At 46.2% G+C, this 27,312-nt stretch overlaps 1 protein-coding gene across 4 annotated transcripts; it reads left to right on the top strand.

The window, feature by feature from the left end:
* The first annotated feature begins 2 nt into the window (after window positions 1-2).
* On the top strand, window positions 3-27,312 carry PMS2 (PMS1 homolog 2, mismatch repair system component). Of its 4 annotated transcripts, none has more exons than XM_064593310.1 (15): window positions 3-225; window positions 2,581-2,715; window positions 3,352-3,438; window positions 3,624-3,726; window positions 4,661-4,844; window positions 7,687-7,854; window positions 8,646-8,743; window positions 10,341-10,440; window positions 12,110-12,194; window positions 13,692-13,847; window positions 15,886-16,744; window positions 21,058-21,225; window positions 23,360-23,460; window positions 23,670-23,839; window positions 26,619-27,312. In XM_064593310.1, the coding sequence occupies exons 1-15, from the start codon at window positions 114-116 to the stop codon at window positions 26,754-26,756; spliced, it is 2,664 nt and encodes an 887-aa protein (XP_064449380.1). In that variant the 5' UTR covers window positions 3-113; the 3' UTR covers window positions 26,757-27,312. The 4 variants fall into 4 exon arrangements, with proteins under 4 accessions (XP_064449380.1, XP_045731779.1, XP_045731778.1 ...); XM_045875822.3 differs by having other exon boundaries at window positions 62-218; window positions 2,576-2,715; XM_045875823.3 differs by lacking the exons at window positions 2,581-2,715; window positions 3,352-3,438; window positions 3,624-3,726 and having other exon boundaries at window positions 61-218.

Below are 27,312 nucleotides of genomic sequence, written 5' to 3'. Positions count from 1 at the left end.
CCCTGTGGACGTCACGACCTCGACTTTTTACACAACCAATCGGCAAGAAGGAGGCGTGGGAAGCGCCCGCTGTCCCACCCGGAAGGGGCGGGGCACAGTGTCGGAAGCAGCCAATGGGCGGCAGGAAGCGGAGCCCCCGTGGGAGCGGCGGCAGAAACCGTCCCGAGTCCCGGAGGCGGGTCAGGTTCTGGATCCATGGAGCGGGCCGAAGGGCCGAGGTGAGCGGTGCGTGCAGTGTCCCCTCGCGGTCGCCCTCCCTGAGGCCCACGGCGTTCCAGACCCCGGGAAGGGAGGGGAAGGAGACCGCGGCGCTGGGCGAACCCGCTTGGAGGCCCCGGAGCGGGCTCCTCGGCGCTCCCCGGATCCGCTGGCCTTTGGGGGCGCTTCGCGGTCGGGGTGGGCGGGGAGATCCGTCCCGCTCCCAGGCAGGCTCTGCCCAGACGTCTGGACGCGTCCGTGGACTGCAGCCGGAGCGCGACATCCCAGGAAACTGAACTCCTTTCCTTTCTACCTGGTTTCTTTCTCTCTCTCTTTTTTTTTTTTTTGAAAATTGAGGTTTTTGCGGGGAGGCTTCAAGACACATGCTAATTTGCGTAGCCGCACAGTTTTTAAAAATGCAGAACTTCGCATCCCCTTGAGTATGTCACTGCTGGCTGGTAACCCAGTTCGGAGGGGCGAATCTCCGGCTAGCGCTGCTGCGTTCAGTGTCAGGTTCCTGAACCCAAATTCGCTGTCCGTGTGTTTAAATGTTTGATTCCCCCGTCCTCAAAATAAATATTGGAAGTGGATTTGTGGCCTATGGTGTGTTGCCAAATAAGCAAGAGTCGGAGAAACTTCTTTCCATTTTGTGTTGTCATCTGCAGTTTTCTTATTTAAGGAAAACCTGAGTGAAATTTTTTGCAAGGTAGACCGAAGAGTAAGGTTGTTTGTTGCTTATTTTATAAGGGTTTATTGAGGGTCTGCTGTGTGTTAGCAGTTGTGGGAGGCTACCCAAAGATTTCTCTCTCGCAGGGAGGCTCCTGGGTTCCATTAAACCCACATTACCAATTAAGCCGCTTACAAGAAATTGCTAAATTAGTGAACATAAGGAATGCATTCTTTTTTTTTTTTTAAAGCTTTTCTTTTCTTTTTTTTTTTTTTTTAAAGATTTTATTTATTTATTTGAGAGAGAGAGTGAGAGAGAGAAAGAGCACAAGAGGGGGGAGCAGGAGAGGGAGAAGCAGACTCCCTGCTGAGCAGGGAGCCCGATGCGGGACTCGATCCCGGGACTCCAGGATCACGACCTGAGCCGAAGGCAGTCGCTTAACCAACTGAGCCACCCAGGCGCCCCAAGGAATGCATTCTTGGGATGAGCAGGAGTTTGCCAGGCAGAGGAGGAAGAGGGGAACGGTCTAGACAGACCTGTATAGACAAGGTGCAGTGTCTAAAAGAGCTTGTGATATTCAGGCAACAGTTTGCTGTGACTAGAATATAGGTAGAATTGGTGAACAGAGGATTGGAGAGAATGAGAGAAAAGTAGACGGGGGTCTGGTTTTTCTTTCTTTCTTTTTTTTTTTTCTTTTTTTAAAGATTTTATTTATTTATTTGAGACAGAGAATGAGATAGAGCATGAGAGGGCCAGAGGGAGAAGCAGACTCCCCGCCGAGCAGGGAGCCCGATGTGGGACTCGATCCTGGGACTCCAGGATCATGACCTGAGCCGAAGGCAGTCGCTTAACCAACTGAGCCACCCAGGCACCCTGGTTTTTCATATGACTAGATTTTCATATAGCAGACAGTGGAATGCTAGTAGATGTTTTTTTTTTCTAAAGTGTATTTTTTTTTAGTAATCTCTGCACCCAATATGGGGCTCAAATCCAGGACCCCGAGATCAGGACTCCCATGTTCCTCCAAATGATCCAGCCAGGCACCCCTATGCTAGTAGATTTTTTAAGCAGAGAAGTTATTTGTCCAGGTGTGTGATTTCTGAAGTAACTGGTGGTAGCATGGAGGGTGGTTTGGAATAGGGAGAAAGTAGAAACAAACTGGTTGTATAACTCTTTAAGTAGGTACAGCAAGAACTTTAGGGGTTTTAGCCAAAACAGCAGTTGATAGCCTGGATTTGGAAGGGAGATTCAAAGGCTCCTGTGGAAATAGTTATATAACAGGTACCCAGTTTCTAAGATGGTTTTGATTTTCACATAAACACTGTGTATTTCCTACCATACCCTTGGGTTTTCAAATCAAGTGAGAAGTGTTGCTTTCACTTTTCAGAAGAAGATCCCATTGTTGCCAAAGATTATTGACCCGTAGGTTGAGGGGTACATGTGTTTCCTCCATGTAGATCCCAGCATAATTAAATTTCTGAATATCCATTGCATTGGAAGTGTCTATTCAGAAGATTTTTTTGACAGAAGTGTAAGACTTGTAGGACAACATTTATATTTGTGAATGTAATAGATGGATATGTTAATCTAATAAACGAATGCGTTAGACACATTAACTATTAACAGAGATGAATCATTTCCTGCAGTTAAAACCAGGATGAAAATACATAAATGCATACTCACTTTGTTTCTTGTAACTGGTGTCTTTAGTACAGAACTTGCTAAGGCCATCAAACCTATCGATCGGAAGTCAGTCCATCAGATTTGTTCTGGACAGGTGGTACTCAGTCTAAGTACTGCTGTGAAGGAGTTGGTTGAAAATAGTGTGGATGCCGGGGCCACTGCTATTGGTAAGTTTGGGAGAGTTTTAAGCCACAGGGAACCATCAGTTTATACTCTTTTATTCAAGAAACATTTGTGATTGTAATGAGACAATCAAATGTTGGTATCCTGAGAAATTTTATTTTTTAAACTTAAATTTAGCATCTCTTAGGTACCTAATACTTAGGTGGATAGTAGTAATAATAAAAGCAGTTAACGTTTATCATGTTCTTACTAATGTGCCACATGGCTATTTTTAAGATGCAGAACAACCTTATGAGATAGGAATTATTGTTGTTGTTATATTTTATCTGTTTTACAAATAAGAAAATGAAGGCACAGGAATTTACTTTTTTTGAGGTTCTACAGCTAGGATAATATTCTGGGAAGTCTGATTCCATAGCCTAATCTCTTTAATGACTATGTTAAAATTACCCTTTTGAAAGAGAGAGGAAGGAAGGAAAGAAAATAAAACTATTTTATCTGGGTTAATAAATTGCCAAGAAGACCTTTAAAAAAATGAAATATACCAAATGACAATAGTACATTGAAGTGAATATAGTTATGGCTCATCTTTGCATTAGGTAAGTTATAAATAAATACTGTCAGTATAAAGGCTTTTAATGCATCAGTTCTTTGAGAAATTAATATGTTAAACTTTTCAGATCTAAGGCTTAGAGACTATGGGGTGGATCTCATCGAAGTTTCAGACAATGGATGTGGGGTAGAAGAAGAAAACTTTGAAGGCTTAAGTAAGTTGGATTTTTCTAATCCTGTTTTAAAATATCTGGGCAAAATGTTTCAAAAACTTTGAGTAACACTGTCTTAGGAAACACAAAATGACTTTTTAAAAACCAGTTACTTTGGTAGGTATTGTGAATATTCAGTGGCATATCACTTGAGACATCTTGGGTCTTACTGTGCACCTCTCTTTCAGCTCTGAAACATCATACTTCTAAGATTCAAGACTTTGCTGACCTAACTCAGGTTGAAACTTTTGGCTTTCGGGGTGAGGCTCTGAGCTCACTTTGTGCACTGAGGTGATACAATATTTTTGTCTACTAACTTGACCCCTCATAAAAATCTCTCTGAAAATGAAAACGTATGGATTAGAGTCATTGCTTATACTTTTCCATCCTGAAATGCCTCAAGCTCTAACTTCCACATTCCGTTTTATCTTACTGCCAATCTGCGTGGTAATACTTCTGAAATGTAAGCAATGAAGCGAAGTAAATAGTCTTGTAAAAGAATTGTTGCCCTTGTTAAAGCAGTAACTTCTCAGTGTCAAATAGCACAAAGACTATAAGTTACAGACAGGTCGGTTTTAATTTATTAAAACATTTAGGAAAAAATTTAACCAAAGTTCTTATTATATATAACAGATTCTAAATTTATGTGAATAATTATTTATACATTGGAGCTATAATATTTTTGGATCCTTGTGTTAGAACTGTAGGAATAGGGCGCCTGGGTGGCTCAGTTGGTTAAGCGACTGCCTTCGGCTCAGGTCATGATCCTGGAGTCCCGGGATCGAGTCCCGCATCGGGCTCCCTGCTCGGCAGGGAGTCTGCTTCCCCCTCTGACCCTCCTCCCTCTCATGCTCTCTGTCTCTCATTCTCTCTCTCTCAAATAAAAAAAAAAAAAAAAGAAGAACTGTAGGAATAAAACTGAGAAATATATCTTTATTCATTAATATATAAGCTTTGAGTTCTTTTGTTTTGCAGTTAATCCAAAAAACAAATATTGAAGCTTTTATCAAAACAGAACATTTACAGAACTCTCTGTCTCACTGTCTGTTAGGTGCGAAGCCTTAGATTCTACGATGACTCCTCACTCATAGAAACTTTCTTGGATGATCTCAGAGGGATCAGCATTTTTTCAGGCGGGGTTTTAGAGAACAGAAGTAAGACAATGAGCATGTGATGCCCAGCACCTGTGAATTTCTGACCCGGTGGCGCCTGCTCTCTCTCACAGTGATGTGACTATTTCTACCTGCCACACATCGGCGAAGGTCGGGACTCGACTGGTGTTTGATCACAATGGGAGAATTGTCCAGAAAACCCCCCACCCACGACCCCGAGGGACGACTGTCAGTGTGCAGCAGCTATTTTTTACACTGCCTGTGCGCCATAAGGAGTTTCAAAGGAATATTAAAAAGGTACAGTAAATCCAGAACCCCAGCTTCCCAGAGCCTTGGTGGTGTAATGTACATACGTAGTAAAAGATCCCCCACACGAAAGTAAACTGAAGTTAACTCCTCAGTGAATTCTCTTCCCTGAATTTTTTTGGGAAGTGCTTAGTTTGCCTTTTCCCACCAAAGACTGAACTTCAGGTTGATTTACTCCCATCAAAGCACATTTATTAAGCGTTCTTTTTTTTTTTTAAAGATTTTATTTATTTATTTGAGAGAGAGAATGAGAGAGAGAGAGCACATGAGAGGGGGGAGGGCCAGAGGGAGAAGCAGACTCCCTGCCGAGCAGGGAGCCCGATGCGGGACTCGATCCCGGGACTCCAGGATCATGACCTGAGCCGAAGGCAGTCGCTTAACCAACTGAGCCACCCAGGCGCCCCTATTAAGCGTTCTAACATGGGAATGGGTTCCTTAAGAAGTAACATTTTAATTTTATCTGTAGTTTTGTTTGTTTTTATTAAAGATTTTATATAGAGAGAGTGTGTGCACATGAGCAGGAGGAGGAGCAGGAGAGGGAGAGAGAGAATCTCGAGCAAACTCTGTGCTGAGTGTGGAGCCCGTTGTGGGGCTTGATCTCACAACCTTGAGATCGCAACCTGAGCTGAAATCAGGAGTTGAATACTCAACTGACTGAGCCACCCAGGTGCCCCCTATCTGTAGTCTTTTATTTTTATTTATTTATTTATTTATTTATTTTTAAAGATTTTATTTATTTATTTGACAGAGAGAGACACAGTGAGAGAGGGAACACAAGCAGGGGGAGTGGGGGAGGGAGAAGCAGGCTTCCCGCCGAGCAGGGAGCCCGATGTGGGGCTCGATCCCAGGACTCTGGGATCACGACCTGAGCCGAAGGCAGACGCTTAATGACTGAGCCACCCAGGCGCCCCTGTAGTCTTTTAATAAGATTATTTTTCTTGGTTTCCTGAAAAATGAATTATTACAACTTTTATGAATTTGAATGAAAATGAAGTAGCTACGTGTTATATAATTGTGCTTAAAACAGTTATAGGGACACCTGTGTGGCTCAGTTGGTTAAGCCTCTGCCTTCGGCTCAGGTCATGATCCCGGGGTCCTGGGATCAAGTCCCCCATCGGGCTCCCTGCTCAGCGGGGAGCCTGCTTCTCCCTCTCCCTGCTGCTCCCCCCTGCTTGTGTTCTGTTTCTCTCTCTGACAAATAAATAAGATATTTTTTAAAAAAGTAGTTAAAAACTGTGCATAAGTGTATATATATGTAATTATACTTCATATAGTTACAGTTTTATAAAAACAAAGCAACTGGCCTGGGATGTGCGATCATATGTGCTTTTTGCTGTCTTCCTTGTGCTTTTCTGTTTTGTGTATATATATTTTCATAATCAAAAAGTTATTTAAATATATACAGCTAAAAAATTTTCTTGTAAAGCAATTTGAACTGGTTGTAACTATGGAATTTCACAAAAATACATATTTACTACAGGTAAAACTTATACATTTTTCTTATTTATTTATTAAAGATTTTTTTTATTTGTCAGAGAGAGAGAGAGAAGCAGGCGGAGGGAGAAGCAGGCTCCCTACTGAGCAAGGAGCCCGATGTGGGACTCGATCCCAGGATCCTGGGATCATGACCTGAGCTGAAGGCAGATGCTTAACCAACTGAGCCACCCAGGCGTCCCTTTCTTTTTTATTTAAAAATGAAAAAATTTTTGTATAGAAAAAAACTTTTTTTGTACCTCATGGTAAAAAATCAGTGCTTCAGAAATTATAGGAATAAAGAACTCGTACTTACCAGAGATGACCACTGTTGACAGATTGGTCTGTGTCTCTCCAGACTCCTTTTAGTTTCATGTGTTTATAAATCTTGAAAAAAAAATTTTGAGATAAGTTATAATTAACTAGTATAATGAAATCAAGCAATACAGAATATGAAACATTTAAGTAATGTAGAGTTGTGTGTGGTAGAAAGTTGATATTGTTTCTGCTGACCTCCCAGAGTTTGGTGTATATCCAAATGTATATACAGATGTATAGAACCTTTATGCGTATGTTTCAATTTTTATCTTAACGATTAGGATCCTACTATATATTGTAGGTATCTTTTTTGGCTGACTCATTACTTTATTCTTTATCATTCTGTCGTGATGTGGGTATCCCATAATTAGCTCCTTGTTGATGGTTGCTTATTATGTTCTTTTTAATTTTTCACAATTATGGATTGTTCCAATGAACATTTTTGTAATATATATTTGTTGTGCCAGTCTTTCTATAAGAATAAAATTCTAGAGAAAGGATCACAAGGCCTAAGGGAATGCACTTTTTGATTTTTATAGCAGCAGGCATGGGGGTGCCTGGGTGGCTCAGTCAGTTGAGTGTCTGACTCTTGATTTCAGCTCAGGTCATGATCTCAGGGTTGTGGGATCGAGCCCGGTGTCAGGCTCTGTGCTGAGTGGGGAGTCTTCTTGAGATTCTCAAGAATCTTAATTCTTGAGATTCTCTCTCTCCCTCTGCTCCTTCCTTTCCCCTATCCCTGCTCACACTTTCTCTCTCTCTAAAAATAAAAAAAAATAAATACAAATGGAAATAAAATTAGAGCAGTGGGCATGGACACCGTGGGCATGAGAGCGGTGTGGCTAGAAACCTAAGCCTATGAGTTCTCTTTTACACCATGTACAGAGATATACGTGGGAGATGATTCATGGCTCATTCTTTCAGGGATAATCTGCCTTAGTTGTGTGCTGATATGAGAACCTTCAGTTGGATGTTTTAACTTGAATCATTTAATTCTTGTAGGGTTAAAGTAACGTGGAGTCTTGCATTTGTGTTTTTTACACAGGAGTACGCCAAAATGGTCCAAGTCTTGCATGCATACTGTATCATTTCGGCAGGCATCCGTGTCAGTTGCAGCAATCAGGTCGGGCAAGGGAAACGGCAGCCGGTGGTATGCACCAGTGGGAGCTCCAGCATAAAGGAAAATATTGCATCGGTGTTTGGGCAGAAACAGGTAGTGGCGACCAGTTATTTAAGAAACATTTTATTGCTCTCGTGGCTAGAGCAGGTTTCCATTGTCCTTTCCAAAGAATAGGTTTCCATTGTCCTTTCCAGTAATTCATTTTCTTTTTTTAAAGATTTTTATTTTTAAGTAAGCTCTACGCCCAACGTGGGGCTTGAACTTACAACCCCGAGATCAAGAGTTGCACACTCCACGGACTGAGCCAGCCAGGCACCCCTAATAATTGATTTTTGAATTAGGTACTTACCGCAAAAATTATTATTATTATTTTTTAAGATTTTATTTATTTATTTGACAGAGAGAGACACAGTGAGAGAGGGAACACAAGCAGGGGGAGAGGGAGAGGGAGAAGGAGGCTTCCCACGGAGTGGTGCCCAATGTGGGGCTCGATCCCAGGACCTTGGGATCATGACCTGAGCCAAAGGCAGACGCTTAACGACTGAGCCACCTGGGTGCCCCCACAAAAATTAATGTTGAGAGCTGAAAGATTGTTTTATTTTATTCCAGAGAAGAAAACACTCCTTTTACTCTCCATCTGAAAAAATATGTTGTGGGCAGTATATTGGTTATGGATAAGTACGAGCAAGTAGTTCATCTTTCTAATAAAAAAATCACAATTATTCTTATTGCCAAAAGCAGCCGTCGAGACTCTTTGTGCTCTTAATGTGAGTAGCTGACCAGGGAAAGAAAACACAAAAAGCCCTCATTCTGTATCTTTCTTTCTGAAGTTAGGTTCATCCTATTTTTGTTAGGAATTAACTGTGAATCTTGTTTTCTTTTAGCTGCAAAGCCTCATTCCCTTTGTTCAGCTGCCCCCTAGTGACTCCGTTTGTGAAGAGTACGGGCTGAGCCAAGCTGATGCTCTGAATACTCTGTTTCAGTGAGTAGATTTCTGTGGGGGGGAAATTGCAATCAAACGTTTTCTCTGGAGTTTTTTGTTTTTAAAGATAGTGATTTTAATGCTTATAGTTTCTTTTTAAAAATTTTTTAAATTTATTTAATTTATTTTTTAAAAGGTTTTATTTATTTATTTGAGAGAGAGCGAGAGAGAGCATGAGCAGGGGGGAGAGGGAGAAGCAGAATCCCCACTGAGCAGGGAGCCTGCTGTGGGGCTCCATCCCAGGACCCTGGGATCATGACCTGAGCTGATGGTAGACGCTTAACCGACTGAGCTACCCAGGTGCCCTTTTAAATTTTTTTAAACTTAAATTTAATTTGGTTCTTTTTTTTTTTTTTTAAGTAAACTCTACGCTGCAAGTGGGGCTCAAACTTGCAACCCTGAGATCAAGAGTTACGTGCTCTACTGACTGAGCCTGTCAGGCGCCCCAAGGCTTATAGTTTCTTATGTTCATTATAAAATTGTAGGCATTGTTACTGCTGAGAAAGAGGATTCCTTTCTTTCTTTCTTTTTTTTTTTTAAGATTTTATTTATTTGAGAGAGGAGAGAGAGAGCATGAGCAGGGAGGAGATGGAGAGGCAGGCTCCCCATGAGCAGAGAGCCTGATTTGGGGCTCAGTCCAAGGACCCTGGGATCATGATCTGAGCCAAAGGCAGACGCTTAACCAACTGAGCCACCCAGGCGCCCCAGAAAAAGGATTTCTGTAAAGGGGTCTGTTACTTAATTTGTTCAATATTCTGGGTCCCTGGTGCATTTTAGGGAGTTTCCTGTTGAATTCGCCTTTGTCATAAAGACTATGTTTAGTGACCAATTAGAATAACTTTTAATTTACGTACATGTTGTGCTTTATGGGGATTCGGCAGAGCGTAATAAGAGGCTGTTCCCTTTAGTTCATGCCTTCCACAGCATCTTGTCCAGCATCATTACTTTTACTGTAAGAAAAATTGGCATTTTCCCTACTTGGGATTGGCTGTGGGACAGCCCATGTCGCTCACTCTCCCTCCACTTGCCTGTGACTTACATGCCTAAAATGAAAGGTGGGGACTCACTGTGGACAGTCTGTTTTTACGGAAGTGCGCATATCCCTGAGGTAGTTCACAAGTAGAGTAAGCACTTTCACGACACCTTAGTAGACAGGAGTTTGCTGATGGAGAGCAGATTTTTAAAGGGCAGGGAATGTAGGCAGATATCATGAATACAAGTAGTTGGACTCCCTAGACAGCTAGTGGGATCAGCCGGAAGGTTCCAGAATGTGAGTCTGAGGTGAAACTCATTCCATGCATGGAGGCCAAGAATTTAGTAGGGCAAGTGTGAGAGGAGAGCTGAAGCAAATCCGTTCTGAACCCACTGCATTGCCTGTGGTGGATTTGTTGACCGCAGGAGCTGTAGAACATTCCAGAAGGTCTCTGTTCTTTTTATGATTTATCAGAATGGAACACAAATACGCATTAACTGAAATGTTAATACTTAGCACGGTATCCTATTTTTATTTTGTTTTTACTTTAAGAACGTGCTCTCTGATGTGTTACTAACCCTTTTCCTTCTGGAATCCTGCCCTTACTGTATGAACATTGAACAGCATCTCAGGCTTCATCTCTCACTGTGCTCACGGTGTTGGAAGAAGTTCAACAGATAGACAGTTTTTCTTCATCAATGGGCGGCCTTGTGACCCAGCAAAGGTATTTAAAGATTTTTCTGTATTAGTCTTTTCTTTCTGACTTTAACTTTTAATTTTATTTATTATCTAATAAGGTCTCCTGACACAGGCAATTTACATGAAACGTAGGACTTTGACTCAGAAACATGGCTTTAAATTATCTTATTTCAGCCATTTAAAGAAGTCTACTGGGCGCCTGGATGGCTCAGTTGGTTAAGTGACTGCCTTTGACTCACGTCATAATCCTGGAATCCCAGGATCAAGTCCCGCATCGGGCTCCCTGCTCTAGCAGGGAGTATGCTTCTTCCTCTGACCCTCCCCCCTCTCATGTGCTCTCTCTCTCTCTCTCTCTCATTCTTTCTTTCAAATAAATAAAAAATTAAAAAATAATAAAGAAGTCTACTCTACAGTTGTTTCAATTATGCATGTGTGTATGTGTATATACGTATCGATAACCGACATCTTTATTACCATAGAAATTACCACTATCTGTAGAAAGTAAACATCTCAGAACATTCACCATCATGTGGACTTTTCAGTCAAGACTGAATACGAGCATATGCTTCGTATTTTCTCCTCTTCTGTCCATTTTTCAGGAAAATTAGGGCCCAGATACCTTCTGCCTCATACTGAAGCTGGTCATCCTGATAGGGTTACATGGGTATTAGTGGTTCAGTTTTTTAAGATTTTATTTATTTATTTGTGAGAGAGAGAGAGCGCGAGAGAGAGAGAACACGAGCAGGGGGAGCGGCAGGCGGAGGGAGAAGCAGGCTTCCCCCTGAGCAGGGAGCCCAGTGCGGGACTCGATCCCGGGACTCTGGGATCATGACCTGAGCTGAAGGCAGATGCTTAACTACTGAGTCACCCAGGCATCCTAGTGGTTCAGTTTTGATTTTGCATCTTTAGCAACATTGTACCTGAGTCACAGGTTCTGATTTCCAGTGATACTTTAAAATGACTTCTAACAGATGTGGTTCAACCTCTGCATTTTCCACTGCATTATAGAAGGTGAGATTTTATAGTTTGTCTCTGACCCCGTTTAATAATCGCATTATAAAGTCATGTAAATACATTTCTGTGTACATTAGCATGTGTTTAATGAGCATTTAAATTGCACCTGCAGCATGTTAACAACACTGGAGTTAACATAACCAATAGATAAGGCTGCGCCTCTATCTTTTGATATTTCTTCAAAAGCGTCTTCGGATTGGAAAAAGATTCAGGCTTAGGGGTTGGTGATTAAAAATATCCCTTTGAGGGGCACGAGGAAACTTTTTTGGGCAATGGATATATTGATGATCTTTTTTTTTTTTTTTTTTAAAGATTTTATTTATTTATTTGACAGAGAGAGACACAGCGAGAGAGGGAACACAAGCAGGGGGAGTGGGAGAGGGAGAACCAGGCTTCCTGCTGAGCCGGGAGCCCGATGTGGGGCTCGATCCCAGGACCCTGGGACCATGACCTGAGCCGAAGGCAGACGCTTAACTGAGCCACCCAGGCGCCCGTTGATGATCTGGATTATAATCGTACTGACCTTGACTGTAAACTTACCAAAGTGAATACTTCGAATACATGTACTTTATTTATTGCAGGACCACTCTGCCTTGATAAAGCTGTTAAAATACATCCCTCTAGTTAGAACAGCGTGTTGGGGGACAGACATTCTTTTTTGATCTTTGTTTTTTATGTAGGTTTCCAGACTGGTGAACGAGGTCTATCACATGTATAATCGACATCAATATCCATTTGTTGTTCTTAACATTTCTGTTGATTCAGGTAAGTTCCACTGAGCTCTCTGCCACATTGGTGACTTACCCATAAAAGAATAAAGTGAAATTATAAAGCATTGATATGACCGGAAAGAGACTTTTGTAGCAATACTTACTGGCAATGTATTTTTCTTTTTTGTTTTTTTACATACAGACTTTTAATTTTATAGACTAATTTTTTATACAGGCTTTCCTGCTTTCTGCTTGAGACCGGGTTACTTGTATTATCAGAAAAATGTGACTTTTTCCTGGCACCCAAGGGAGAAAGCAAACTAAGTGTTCTCCCTGATTTTAAAAATAATGCATATTTTTCTTCTGATTGGGAAAATTCTAGTTTATTGTTACCTAGTATTTTTTCTAGGCACTTAAGAGATATGTACATGCCTTAAAAAAATAGGTAATGATATATATATCTGCTCATATCCTTTGCAGGGAGAAAATAATTTTGAGTAAGTTTGTATTAAGCTCTTTATCCTTAGACATGAATGTTTTCTTTCTTATATGTCATTAAAAATTATTCAGAAACATGATTTTAGTAGCTGCATTCATTGTATTCCAATATACTGATGTATCTTAAACTCTTTTTTTAAGATTTATTTATCTGAGAGAGAGAGCGTGCACGTGCATGCACAAGCAGTGGATAAGGGGCAGAAGGAGAGAATATCCAAACAGACTCCCTGCTGAGTGCAGAGCCCGACGCGGGGCTTGATCCCATGACCCTGAGGTCATGACCTGAGCAGAATCCAGGAGTCAGACGCTTAACCAACTGAGCCAGCAAGTCGCCAGTATCTTAAACTTTTTAATTTTTAGCCTTTTTAAAGCTGTCTTCAGTTTTCAGAAATTTAAATACTATCCTTATAATTAAATTGTTATCTGTAACTTTGGTTATTACTTAAGATACATTTCTAGAACTAGAATTACCGTGTCTGTGACTGATCATGCTGTACTAATTCACTCATCTACCAGTGGTATACTGGGTAGTGTTATCTTTCACCAAATTCAGTGGGTGATAGAAGGACCTCATTTTAGCTTGTAGTTTTCTATCGTATGTTTTCATGTGTTTATTTGCCTTTTTTTTTTTGTAAATTACCCATTCGAATACTTGCATATTCCATCCATTTAATAAATGGTTCATCTTTTTCTTGTTTATTTGAAAGAGTTAATTTTATAGTTTATGAATATTAATCTGGACATTGCAATATTTTTAATAGTACTTTCAGGAGGCACCTGGGGGGCCCAGTTGGTTAAGCAGCTGCCTTAGGCTCAGGTCATGATCTTGGGATCCTGGGATCGAGTCCCGCATCGGGCTCCCTGCTCAGCGGAGAGCCTCCTTTTCCCTCTGCCCCTCCCTCTGCTCATTCTCTCTCTCTGTCAAGTAAATAAATAAAATCTTTAAAAAAAAATAGTACTTCCTGTAAGTGCAAGTGAAAAAAATAGTAGATGGGGAAATTTCTGTTAAAGGTGATTTTAAACACAAGAAGTATTTTTTTTTTTTTTGCCTTAGAATGTGTTGATATCAATGTCACTCCAGATAAAAGGCAAATTTTACTACAAGAGGAGAAGCTTCTGTTGGCAGTCTTAAAGACATCTTTGGTAGGAATGTTTGACAGCGACGTCAACAAACTCAATGTCTCTCAGCAGCCCTTGTTGGATGTGGAAGGTGAGAGAAATACGGACAGCTTAAACTCACAGCTATTGTGATACTTCCCCTTATTTTTTTCCTGAGGGATAGTTTTTTTTGACACGGAACGAACTCTCCTCTTTAGACAGAGGATGTGTCACACTCGAAGTGTAGAGCTGCGGACGTGAGGAAATCTGATTAATGAGAGAGATGGCAGGCACGTGGGGCAGATCTGGGGATGTAGTCTCACCAAGACTCACCAGGACTCGTTTCTCTTTAGTAAACACCCCTGCTTCGCTGCAAGCCTTTTGTTCATTTCCAGAGCTCTGAAAAAGCCGATTCTGACCACCTTTGCCCATTTTCTCATTTCTTTGATGGAGTGGAGAGTTTCTGGGGCCCTCCCTCTGCCACTTTCCCACACGTCACCCCCGTGCCTTCTACGCTGAGTGGCATGTTGGAATGAGCATTGCCACAAAGCTGATCCAATATCTGTAATAGTAATATGCACAGTTATTATTTCACTGGTCATACGTGATCAGCCATCTGTTTAAGTAGTTTGATTCTTTTTTATCCAAACCACGTGCAGCCGGGACATCTGGGAGGGGACCAGAGTTGAGGGCCAGATGCCCTCCTTGGCAGAGGGAAGAGTTGGCTGTTACCTCCCCTGATGGCCAGATCTGCTCCTTGGGGTGCATCCTGTCTTCTGTAGGCCAGCCTGCCCCGATCTCCGTGTTTGTATGTGCAGAGATGGAGGTGGTGGGTGCCCCTCATTGTGTCCTCCGAAGGGGGGAAGACCAGAGCTGCCGAGGGAGCTGAAACTAGGGTTTGGTGGAAAGCTAAGGTGGCAGATGAGTATTGCTCCCAGGGAGAGGAGATGGTTTGGGGATGAGGCTTTGTAAATGGAAGGTAGAGGAGTTGCTGTAAGTCAGGGGCTTGGGGAGGGGCAGGGATACAGAGCAGCTCTGTCCTCTCGTTCCCTAACATGCCAGGGGTGGGGAGAGGTGGGTTTGGAAGATAGTAGGCAGGCTCTCGTTTTGATAATCCGGGAATAAGGTGGAGGTGAAGCTCCCGAGGGCTGGGGTGGGGCATGAGCACAGAAACTTGGACAGTAAAGTGGCAGAGCTTTGATGTGGACGCCGGGAGCCCCCATCGGCCCTGCTTGCTCTCGGTGTGGGAGTGCTACGGATGTGGGTGTGCGTGGGGATGGGGCGGACGATGGGCGGTTGCATACACATCTTTGTGGAACGAGCTAGGGTGGCATCTCTGAGCCCACTCACAAACACTTTGCCAGAGGCTACCCTATAAAGATAACCTGCTCAGAACATTGGGGCATCCTGAGGCACGGTTGAACCAACGTCCCTTTTCAGCCATTTAACTGAATACAGAAACACACATAAGGGTGTGAGCCCTGAGGTCAAGAAATAGCACCCCTAAACCACCCTGGGACCCCTTTTCTTACCCCCCCCCCCCGGTGGTGACCGTTTTCCTGACTTCTGACACCTAGTGTGTGGGCTTTTTTGGGATTCGTTTCAGTGTCTCGTATGACTCGGCCGTGTCACGTGGGGCACCTGATGGGCCCCCTCCCTTTGCTGTGCAGCATTCCCTTGTATTTCCATGCCGTGGTGTGTTTGTGGACAGTTGGGTCGTTTCCCGGATTGGGGTGTCGTGACTCAAACAGCCAAGAACTTCCCCGCCTGTGGCTTCGGCGGGCGTGGGTGCCTTTTCCCATGGGAGCCGCAGTGCCGTCCCGCTTAGATTCAGGAGCTCCCCCCGGAGGGTTTTCCAGAGCCATCCTACCAATTTCACGACCCCCAGCAGCATGTAGACACTCCTTTTGATCCTCGCCCTTGTGAACTTCTGTCGTGTCTTAAGTTTTTACCCGCGCTGGTGAGTATAGGTAGCGTCCCGCTGTGGTTTTAACTCGTGTGCCCTTTATGACGAACGTGGAACCGTTTTCATATGTTTGATCAGCCATTTGGATCCCTGCTTTTGTGAAGTGACTGTTCAAGTGGAAACACCCTCTGATTCCATTTCCGTGTAGCCCCTGATACTCTTCTCTGTTTGTTTATCTACTCAGGTCACGTAGTAAAAATGCACTTGGCAGAAATGGACAAGCCTCAGCCAGCAAAGCCGGATAGTCCCACTTCGTCAAGGACCAGAGGAGAAGAGAAAAGGGCAGTGACCATTTCCAGACTGAGAGAGACCTTTTCTCTTCGGCACACAACGGAGGACAGGCCCGAGGGCCCGAAGAGCCCTGAACCAAGGCGGGTTTCCCCAAGACAGAAGAGACACGAACAGCTTCCCGGCACTTCAGGCTCCCTCTGCGCCCGGAGGCCCATCCCTGGCACAGACTCGCGCGGCCCCCAGGAGGAGATGATGCGTTCAGATAAGGGCCCCTGTGACCGCAGGGACAGAGGGGACACGGAGCAGGACTCGGGGCATAGCCGCCCATCAGCCAGCCCAGAGGAAGGGCTCGGCACCCCAGAAGTGGGAGGTCACGCCAGCAAGGAGTTTTCCCAAGGAAGTGTGGAGTCTCGGGAGGAGTCACCTGAGACTGACCGTCGCTCGGCAGACCCCGAAGGCCATCTCGACCAAGAGGATGGCGGTCGGACACGTGGAGTCTTGCCTCGGCCCGCCGACGTGTCCTCCTCAAACACAAAGCGTTTTAAGAAAGATGGAGTCCCTTTCAGTTCTGATGCCCACCAAGGGTTGGTGAAGACTCAGACCTTGTCAGCATCTCAGGTTGACGTGGCTGTTAAAATCCATAAGAAAATAGTGCCCCTGGCCTTTTCTATGCGCTCTTTAGCTCAACGAATAAAGCAGTTGCAGCACCAAGAACAGCGAAGAGAAGGCACACAGAATTGTAGGAAGTTCAGGGCCAAGATTTGCCCGGGAGAAAACCAGGCCGCAGAGGAAGAACTCAGAAAGGAGATAAGGTAAAGTTCTTCCTTAGGAGGATTTGTGCTTGTGACCGTGAGCTGCGGCAGGGGACAGGCTGATCCTTCCAGGCTCTGCTTTTGCTCCCCTGGGTGTCTTCTGCTCCGCCCGCCTCTCCTCTCCTGACTTAGGGCACGGGTGTGGCCCTCCTCGGCTCCAGGGTCTGGTCCTCTGGCTGCCGGACAGACGGACCTGCCTGAGGGCCTTCCCTGCACCACAGACCTGGCACATCCCCACCTCAGACCTGCCCAAGCTCCTCTCTCTTCCTCTCCCGGCCCCCTTTCTCTCTGCCTTCTCAGTGTTCCTTCTTGAAGATTCTAATTTTGGAGTCCGTCTCCACTCCACGGATTGGTCATTAATTAGCCTCACTGGTGCATCCTTGGTGATGCTTTTTCCATTCACCTCCTTTTTGTTGCCTCTCATGCGTGGCAAATTAATTTTCTTTAAAGAACTCTTTCTCTGTGAAACCTTTCAAGAATCATTTCCTTAGATTTTCTTTGCACATCCTTTCCATCAGTCAAAGTTAATCAGTGCTTCCTTGACCCCCACCTCATTCCTCTTTGTGAAGGTTTCCAGCTCACAGCAACTCCTCCCTGCACTGAATTCATGGTGGTTTTCGGAGACATTGCTATTTCTTGTTATTGATTTATTTTTAAAATAATTTTATTTTATTTATTTATTATTTTTTAAAAGTTTTATTTATTTGTCAGAGAGAGAGCACATGTGTGTGCATGCACACAAACGGGGAGCGGCAGGCAGAGGGAGAAGCAGGCTCCCTGCTCAGCAGGGACTTGATCCCAGGACTCCAGGATCATGACCTGAGCTGAAGGCAGATGCTTAACCGACTGAACCAACCAGGCATCCCCCATTATTGATTGATTACCAGAAACTGTAATGCATTGTCAAACTTGTGATTTCCAGAGGATTGCCTCCGGTAAGGCTAAGTAACAAAGGGAGTCGATTTAAAGGAAACTATTAATACTGATAGTAGAAAATACTCACCACCACCACTTTGTTGAGAATAATCATATACAACGTTGTGACTTCTAAAAATGATGAATTCTCTTGAAATATTTAACTTTTATCTTTTTAAATGTTGTATGTGTTTTGTCTGAGCAGGTACTGACATGTGCTGTGACCTGTACAGAGTGCATTGAGATTTTGTGGCACTTTTAGTCTGGACCACTAGGCTTTGCTTAATTTTGACGATCAATTCTTCAACAGCAACCATTATATTATATTCCCTTGATATCCACAGTGCCTAGCTTACATTGAGAAGGGTTTTCAGGAAATAGTTCCTTTAACGCGTGTGTGATTAATGGAGGTGAACCTCTTGGGGTGGGCTCTGGGGCCTCTGAACCCTGAGGGATGCAGTGATGAGCCAGGCTCCTTGCTCACGCACACGCATGATCGTGGAACACGTGCTTGATGGGGAAAGACCTGGAAGGTGCCCAAAACGAAAACTAATTATACTTTCCCTTTGGATTCTTTTAGTCCTCTCAGTGAGTGAAATCAACTGTAATTTTTAAAAATAGTGATTTTTTTTAAAGATTTTGTTTGGGCGCCTGGGTGGCTCAGTTGGTTGAGCGACTGCCTTCGGCTCAGGTCATGATCCTGGAGTCCTTGGATCGAGTCCCGCATTGGGCTCCCTGCTCGGCGAGGAGCCTGCTTCTCCCTCTAACCCTCCCCCATCTCATGTACTCTCTCTCTCATTCTCGCTCTCTCAGATAAATAAATAAATAAAATCTTTAAAAAAAAAAAAAGATTTTGTTTGTTTGAGAGAGAGCAAGCATGAGCAGGGGGAGAGGCAGAGGAAGGACAAGTAGACTCCCTGCTGAGATCATGACCTGAGCCAAAGGCGGATGCTTAACCAACTGAGCCACCCAGGCGTCCCTAAAAATAGTGATTTTAAATCAACAAATATTCATCAATCACCTGTCGTCATGGTTCTGGAATTTGGGTGCACATAACAATCGATGAGGAAGCTTGTTTGAAAAGCAGAACCTATGGCCAGCCTCAGGAGATTCTGCTTAGTAGATCTGGTAGATCGTGGGCGTGGGGCCCAGGAATCTGCATTTTGACAGGTACCCCAGTTGGTCACTTGGAGAACCCTGATCCACAGTGGGCCCAGCATTTGCTTCTGGCCTTCAGTGCACGGCTGCTGGATCGCCTCTTGGTTCTGAGCTGTGGTTCTGCCAAAGACTTTTTCCTGAGACACATTCCGAGTGAAAGATTAGGCAGGAATTGAAGGTACTGTGGTCGTGTTTACTAGCTTTTGTGTTTATATTTTGAGTTATAACTAAATACATCAAGTCATAAAGTTTTGCTATGTTTTAGTTCATGTTTTAGATACACCTACAAAGACAGAGTGCCTGAGTCTTCGGGTCGGTACAGGTTCTTCCCGTGGGGAATCTACCTGGGGAGCCAGAGCACAGAATCAGAGCCAGGGAGTAGGCCTTTGTGCCACTTACCCCTGTGTTGCCTCTCAGCTCAAATCCACTGTACTTTGCCCTACTTTGCAACCCTGGCGCCTGGACCTTGTAAGCCTTCTTCCCTGGGGCGCTGCCAGGCTTTGTCAGTAGGGGGCGCTGGAGGGACACCGCAAGACACTGCCCGAGCCCGGCTTCTCTCCTTGCTTCTTGGTGGCCCTTGTCTTTTCCTCCTACAAGGCAGCTGCCAGCAGCAGGCCCAGCCTTGCTCACTCTCTTGCTGCCGCAGACCTAGCGGACTTATTTTTATCCAGTGGGCTGCAGGTCTGAAGCTCAGCCGGGGAGGGGGAGGGGTGCTCTTGCAGGAGTTCCTTCTTTGGACGCACTCCCTCATTCCAGGAGGTGGGAGCTGCCTCCTGCGTTTGCTACTCCCGTGTCTCTTAGCTAAGTAGTTAATCACCTTATACTAGTTTCCAGTACCTTGTGATTTTTCCCTGTTCAAATCACGGGTGTGGCTATTGTGTCTTGTGGACTCTGACATGGAATCACTACCAGGAATGGTCCCAGGAGACACACCCTCAAAGACAGCGTTTGGGGATTGGTTTGGTCCTGCCCTTAAACTTGAGCTCCGTGCTCGGCTCCTTGCCAATAGGAAATGGGAGGTTAGTAACCCATGGCCCACGGAGGCGTCACTGTTCGACTCTCACCCGTGGTTGACCGGTGAGGCACCCACCCGAGCAGGTCCCACAGGGGCCCAGGTGGCTTCTGTGCTGTGGGAGGGGCCTCCTCGCTGGAGTGCTTCCAGAAAGAAGGGACTGTCTCAGGACCATCTGAGAACCAGCATGCTTTGGCGGCAGCTCTGACAGAGTCTCATGGCCTGTGGCCACAGGGCCGACGCTCATGAGTTGTGTGGGGTGGAGAATGGCAATGTCAGTGTCTCCCATGGAGATCAGTCGTGCTGGCTCCCATGGAGATCAGTCGTGCTGTCTCCCATCTGCACTGACGCCTGCAGTCACTCACGGAGTTAGACTTCGGAACCACCCACCAAACGACCCGTTGGTGAGCTTGGCAGGTATCAGAACGATTGATACCCAGGATTGGTAAACAGTTTTATACACTGCTGGTGGGAGTGCAAAATTCTGTAGGTCTATCAAAGTAAAAAAAATGTACGTCCACATCTAGGAATTTATCGTATAGAAATGCCCCCAGAATAGTGCGGATTTATGTCCATGAACGTTTGTTGCAGCGTTTTTTTGTATTACTTGAAATGGAAACAGCTGGAATGTCCTTTAGTAGGGAATTTGTCAGACAAATTATGGTACATGCGCACAGTGAGTTCCTGTACGCCACTGAAAAGAACGAAGGAGATGTATCCATGTGGGTCAGAGAAAGCACCTAAGATGCGTCGTTAAATGATGGCAGTAGAACAGCATGAAGAATTAGGATTCCATTTTTGTATGTTTAAAACAACACGTAGACAAAGGTCTGGGAGGTTGTGTGCCAAATGAACAGTCGTAACTAATATATCTCTGGGGAGCTGGATGAATAACTAATATTATCTTTAGAAAGTGGCATTATAGGGGTCCTGGGGTGGCTCAGTCGGTTAAGCGTCTGCCTTCAGCTCGGGTCATGATCTCAGGGTCCTGGGATCAAGCCCCACCTTGTCGGGCTCCCTGCTCAGCAGGGAGTCTGCTTTTCCTCTCCCTTTGCCCCTCACCTCGCTTGTGTGTCCTGTCTCTCTCAAATAAACAAAATCTTAAGAAAGGGAATCATTAGGAACTTCCTCTGTTTTATGTTTTTGTATTGTTTGTTTTGTATTACAGTCTATGAAAAGTAATCTTTTAAAGTTGTAATGTCTCATAATGAACATTTTCTGCATGCAGTAAAACGATGTTCGCGGAAATGGAGATCATTGGTCAGTTTAACCTGGGATTTATAATCACCAAACTGAATGCAGACATCTTCATAGTGGACCAGCACGCTACAGACGAGAAGTACAACTTTGAGATGCTGCAGCAACATGCTGCCCTCCAGGGTCAGAGGCTCATAGCGTAAGTTCGTTCTGCTGTTCAGAATTCTCCGTGTTGTCTTCACAGCTGAAGTTTAAAACCTAAGAGCTCATATGTGTGTGTGTCTCTGTTTTTTAGCCACAAGCATCCCTATGGCAGATTTTTATACTTTTTACATAATAACGGTCATAGCTGCCATTTACTGAGTGCTCGTTAGGTGCCAGGCACTGTTGAAACGCATTTACACGCACTAACTCATTTAATCCTCCCAGACCTACGAGGTGGCTGCTCTTCCCACCATCGCTTCACAGGTGATCACACGGAGGCGCGCAAACAGCGGTTAGGTAACTTCCCCAAGTTCATACAGCTAATGTGTCTTTTTTTTTTTTTTAAGATTTTATTTATTTGACAGAGAGAGAGAGAGACAGCGAGAGAGGGAACACAAGCAGGGGGAGCGGGAGAGGGAGAAGCAGGCTTCCCGCGGAGCAGGGAGCCCGATGTGGGGCTCGATCCCAGGACCCTGGATCCTGACCTGAGCCGAAGGCAGACGTTTAACTGACTGAGCCACCCAGGCACCCCATTATGTGTTAATTATCAAGCCTTTTGCCTTTTCTGGTTGGCCAGAAAAATCATCTTGATGAAGGGCAATTTATGGTATGTCGTGTGTGCAGAAAGGCGGCCAGCCTATGTGTCAGTCCTCAGCTAGATGAGCTCAAGTCCCCTGATTAGTCACTGCAGAATTTGGTATTTCTCTCTCCTTTGCCAAACTGCCCGTTTTACACTGACCGCTTTACAAGGTGGTAGGGTGTATCATGTAAACCAGAAGTCCTTAAGCCAAGTTAGAAGAAGAGGTCCTGAATTTTTATTTGGGAAATTCAATGATGTAGAGAAATACACTCAGATCCCAACAGGAGTAGATTCTGGCGTGAAGAAATGTTCAACTACAATAGTCAGCAGGGAAAATACACTGAGTTTACGGAGTACTCCATTTCCTATGGAGTGGATGAATTGTTTATTTTCAGCGGGTGTAAATGGTAACAATAAAGACATTCAATAAGCTACTTTATCAGGGCGCCTGGGTGGCGTAGTCGGTTAAGTGTCTGACTCTTGGTTTTGGCTTGGGTCATGATCTCAGGGTTGTAAGATCGAGCCCAGCATAGAGCTCCGCGCTCAGCAGGGAGTCTGCTTAAAGATTCTCTCCCTCTGCCCCTCCCCCCACTCAGGCTTTCTAAGATAGGTAAATAAAATCTTTAAAAAAATAAGCTAGTTTATCATATTGAATTATTTCTGCCTTTTTCATAGAGGTCTTTTATTTTTCAGCCATTTTACATAAATAATGTCTCATTCATGGCATTTCAGGTTGACTCAGGTAATCACAGGCCACTCGGGGTTCCAGGTGGGCCATATTTCAAGGATAAAGATCATAGGTCCATCCTTTCCTACCAGGCCCTGCATGGTCTGGCGCTCCCTACACCCTCACCTCCTCGTTCTCCATGCTCAAGGAGACACCTCAGGACACCTTCCCTGACCCCTGTCTCTAGGTTGGTCTCACTTCTCTGTGCTCTTATGGACTGGGTGTCCCTTCCTCCTGATTGGCTGCGTGCTTTGTAATTATAGTTTGACTGCTTGATCAATGGCATTCTTCCCCACTGGTCTCTTACTCATGAGAGCGGAGACCTGGCCATCCTATCTCCTGCCCTTATCAGTCTGTCTCATTAAGGGCTCGGTAATTCCAGGAGGACAGGTGGACGGATTGCCCAGCAGACAGATGGAGAGAGGAATATTGCAGGCTCGGAAGGGGCAGGATAGCAAACAGATGCTCTTTATTCTGCTTTCAGAGGCCTGTAACATAGCGCGGGAGGGAAAATGGCATCTTCATGTTCTCCCGTTATCTTTAAGGAGCGGATTGAGAGAAGCCTGGGGTCATGGGGGTGGGTGGCAGACTGAGGAAAGCCAGCTGCTTTTGTGGTCATTTTAACTTTAATAAAAGAAGACGAAAGGGGAATTCTCAGGCAGTTATGTGACCGGAAAGGCACGTAGCTCAAGAAAGTGTTGCTACTCATGTTGCTCTGAAAGGAATTCAGAGAAGCACGTACTGGTTCGGTTTCCCTTCTGCTTTATAGGTAAAGGTTTGACTTCAAAACTGGGTTTGAATGTCTTCTCTCTGTTCTTTCAGACCCCAGACTCTCAACTTAACGGCTGTCAATGAAGCTGTTCTCATAGAAAACCTGGAAATATTCCGAAAGAACGGCTTTGATTTTGTTATCGACGAAGGGGGTGAGTTATTAGGACTACGAGGTGCGTCCTGTCAGCGCCGGGAACAGTCTTTGAGGTTCTGTAGACCAGTGTATTTCATCGGAGATGGACACGGTTCCCCCGGAAAGCGTGTTTCTGCTTTCCCCTCTCCCGGCGTCCGTGGTCACGAAGCCCTGGAGGGACACGTGCACTTCAAATAACCGAGTCTTCTCCTAATCTTACTCTTTTAGCTCCAGTCACCGAAAGAGCTAAATTGATTTCTTTGCCAACTAGTAAAAACTGGACCTTCGGACCCCAGGACATCGATGAGCTGATCTTTATGCTGAGCGACAGTCCTGGGGTTATGTGCCGGCCTTCCCGAGTCAGGCAGATGTTTGCCTCCAGAGCCTGTCGGAAGTCCGTAAGTAAAGAACGCTCGTGTGCCGGCACAGCGGCTGCGACTGCCCTGGGTCGCCGTATGGAACACAGCCACGAGCTTCTGTAAGCACGTGTGCCCCGGAAGCCGGGCCGGCGCTGTCTCTGACCTCTGACCCGTAATTGCAAGCAGCATGCTCTGATAGAGCTTTCTAGGCCCGTGGTCTGTCTGTGGGTGGGCAGCAACATGGGCGGATGAGTGTTGCTCCTGCCGGCCTGAAAGGCCGCCGCACGGGGCTTTGCAAGTCCTTTGTCGGCGGCGGGCACCTCATCGGGCGCCCTGTTGCACTGCGCGGCTCAGGCTGTCCCAGCGGTGGTGGCAGCCTGATGTCCAAGTAGGTGCATCTGGATCACCTGGCCCCGGGCGCGGCCAGGACGCGCTCCCTTCATCAGATGCTCCCTGAGCCCCGGCTGTGCGGCCTGTCCTGTCCATGTGCCGGGGACACAGGTGACAAGAAGGATGAGGTCCTCGCCCTTGCGGAGCTTATAGTTTAGTGGGGAGGAAAAGATGTAAGCAAAAATAATGACAACCTCCAACACCAATAGGTTCAGGAAAGAAGAACAGCGTGGGGCTGGGGAGTGGCCACGGAAACCCAGGCGAGCCGTTGAGGTGGCAGCCAGGGAAGGGCTTTCCGAGGAGGGGGCATCTGAGCTGATGCCTGGAAGGGGACATGGAGCCCCTTGGGGATGAGCCCTCGTAACAGAGGAAACAGCAAGTGCGAAGACGGGGAGGTGGTCGGATGGGGGTGTTTGAACCCAGCCCGAGACTGCCCGTGTGATGGGAGCGGGGCCAGGATGCGAGCGCAGCGGCGTCCGGGGCCCCCCAACATGGGGTCTGGCGGTCCCGGTGGGCCCCTGGGAGCTCGCACTGCACGGAGGCTGTGATGACCGAGGGCGGGCCGTTGCAACGGCGCCCGGTGAGGTGCCCGCCGCCGACGGAAGGACTTGCAAAGCCGTTGCTAGAGCGGAGAGAGGGCGGTGGGGAAAGCAACGGCTTGCTCACTTTTGGGGGGCGGGTGGCCTAAAAGCTGTGTTGTAAGAGGTCCCGTCAGGCTGTAACTGGACGTGGTCTGAAAGCGGTCAGATTAATGAATCAGAGCTCAGGGCAGTGTCAGTGCCGGAGGGAAAACTCGGGGCACTTTACAACCTTGGGGTTGGATGACGTTACTCCAGGGAGCGGGGTACTTAGAGCAGAGAGCGAGGGCCCGGATCCGCCTTTCAGCTGCGGGGCTTTGTTCGATGAAGTGCCCTGATCCTGGGGTGAGTGGGAGGCCGCGCACATGGGCCTGTGCTAACAGCCAGGCATCTTAGAACCCTGTCTCAACGTGCCTCAGAGCTCCCTCTGCACCCCGGCAGGCCCTTGGTGCTGCAGCTCTCCCTCGTCCCGTGTGCTGAGCCTTGTGGGCTCCCCTCTGCCGCACCCCAAGGGGCCCGAGCTCCGCCCTGCCGGCCCTTCAGCCCTGTCTGCTCGCTCAGCTCCAGCCACACAGGCCACCTTCCAGGTCCGCGGCCGCTCCAGCCTTCCTCCCGTCTCACCTCCCTCCTTCACGGACCTGGCTCCCCCCTGTCCTCGGCTCCCCCTGAGCACCCCTCTGAAGCAGCCTCTCCCAGGCCCTCGGGCACAGCCCCCTGCGTGATAGTTGCCTGTTTCTCTCCAACGTGGCAGAGCCCTGCTGCGTATCCTACCTCTGGGGCGGTGCGTGGCACGCGGAAGAAGGAAGAGGACGCATAGGCTCAGGCTTGTCGCCTCTCACCGTCTCTTCTTGTTTCTCAGGGGCTCAGTTTCTCTGTGTTTGCGTGGACCCCGCTCATCACCACGTGTATGTCAGGTAGAGAAATGTGCTATGGAGAAAAGCAGGGTGAGGGCCACAGAGGGACAGACGGGGAGCTCCTGAGAGGAGTCAGGGACAGAAGCCTGAAGGGAGGGGCAGTGAGACATGCAAGTATCTGGGGATGGAGTCTCCTGGGCAGAGGGCATAGCCGGTGCCAAGGTCCTGGGGCAGGTGCTTGTGGAGTCCATCTATAAGAGATGGACTGCTGGAGTGGGGGCAGGGAGGGATGTGTGCTTACAGGTGCAGGCACTAAGGCCAGGGAGGGCCAAATCGGGTGATGCATGGGGGCTCTTATCCAGGTGAGAGGCAAGAGCTGAGAAGGTGAGCCATGTATGTGATCTGACGTGCCTTTTTTTTTTAAAGATAGGAGCGCCTGGGTGGCTCAGTCGTTAAGTGTCTGCCTTTGGCTCAGGCCATGATCCCGGGGTCCTGGGATCGAGTCCCATGTCCGGCTTCCTGCTCAGCGGGAAGCCTGCTTCTCCCTCTGCTGCTTCCCCTGCTTGTGTTCCCTCTCTCGCTTTCTCTCTCTCTCTCAAATAAATAAAATCTTTAAAAAAATAAATAAATAAAAGGAATTGCGGGCTGCTGAGTGGAGAACGGCTGGAAGAGGGCCTCAGGGAGGCCTGTTAGGAGGCCCTGCGGTCGCCGAGGTGACAGGTCGGGGCCGTGGGTCAGAGGCCATGGTGGAGCCGCTGAGACTGGTGGGATCCTGGGCAGGTTTGGTGGGCGTCTCCAGCCGAGGTCTGACGCTGTGCAGGAGTCACCGAGGGGCTGGATTTCCCAAAAAGGTGGGGGCCTGAGATGGAAGAGGGTAGGTAAAGTTCCTTGGAGGAAGATTTCTCGGGGAATGTTGTTGAGTTGTAATCTTGTCCATCTTTGTTTCAGAGAAAAATGAAAACCAATAAACTTTATTTTGCTGTGTCTCCTATTCAGGTGATGATTGGAACTGCTCTTAACACAAGCGAGATGAAGAAACTCATTACCCACATGGGCGAGATGGACCATCCCTGGAACTGTCCCCACGGAAGGCCGACCATGAGACACGTTGCCAACCTGGATGTCATTTCTTAAAGCTGACAGTGCTTCTCATTTTATAGAACTACACATTTTATTGCAGATTTTTCTGTTTCCAAAAGCAGGGTTTTTAACTAGTCACTTCTTGTTTGCAAATGAACCTGCTGTTTTAAAAAAAATGACCAGATCCTTAGAAGTGATCTTGAGAACCTTTTCAAACCACATGGAGCATTGCTTGCGACGTTTTTTGTTCTGCACTTGAATGTGTGCACGTGTACAAGCAAGAGCACGTCCCAGAAATAGGAAGAACGCCTCGAAAGTCACTGAGGCCTCTGCTCAGCGGCCTGAGCTATTTTAGTCTGCAGCTTTTGGCCTGTAATATGATTAAATTAATAATGGTTTAATTTCATAAAATCATGGTCCTTTTGGATTAGCGGCTGTCAATCCTAACACACATTAAATTTAAAAAAAAAGTAACAAAACCCAACCGGAAGAAAATGGCCCAGGTGGGGCCTGGGGTCACTATTTTTAAATGAGCCCCGGTGCAGCCTGGGTGGCAAAGCGCTGTCGTAGGCAAGGGGAAATAAAAGGTTGATTTTTCTCTCACCTTTAA

The sequence above is a fragment of the Mirounga angustirostris genome, unplaced genomic scaffold (assembly GCF_029215605.1).
Source record: "Mirounga angustirostris isolate CCGP_5_RB_7025 unplaced genomic scaffold, mMirAng1.0.hap1 SCAF_5, whole genome shotgun sequence".
Taxonomy (NCBI): Eukaryota; Metazoa; Chordata; class Mammalia; order Carnivora; family Phocidae; genus Mirounga; species Mirounga angustirostris.
Note: the sequence above shows the minus strand (reverse complement) of the source record. Positions and strands in the feature narration are given on the sequence as shown.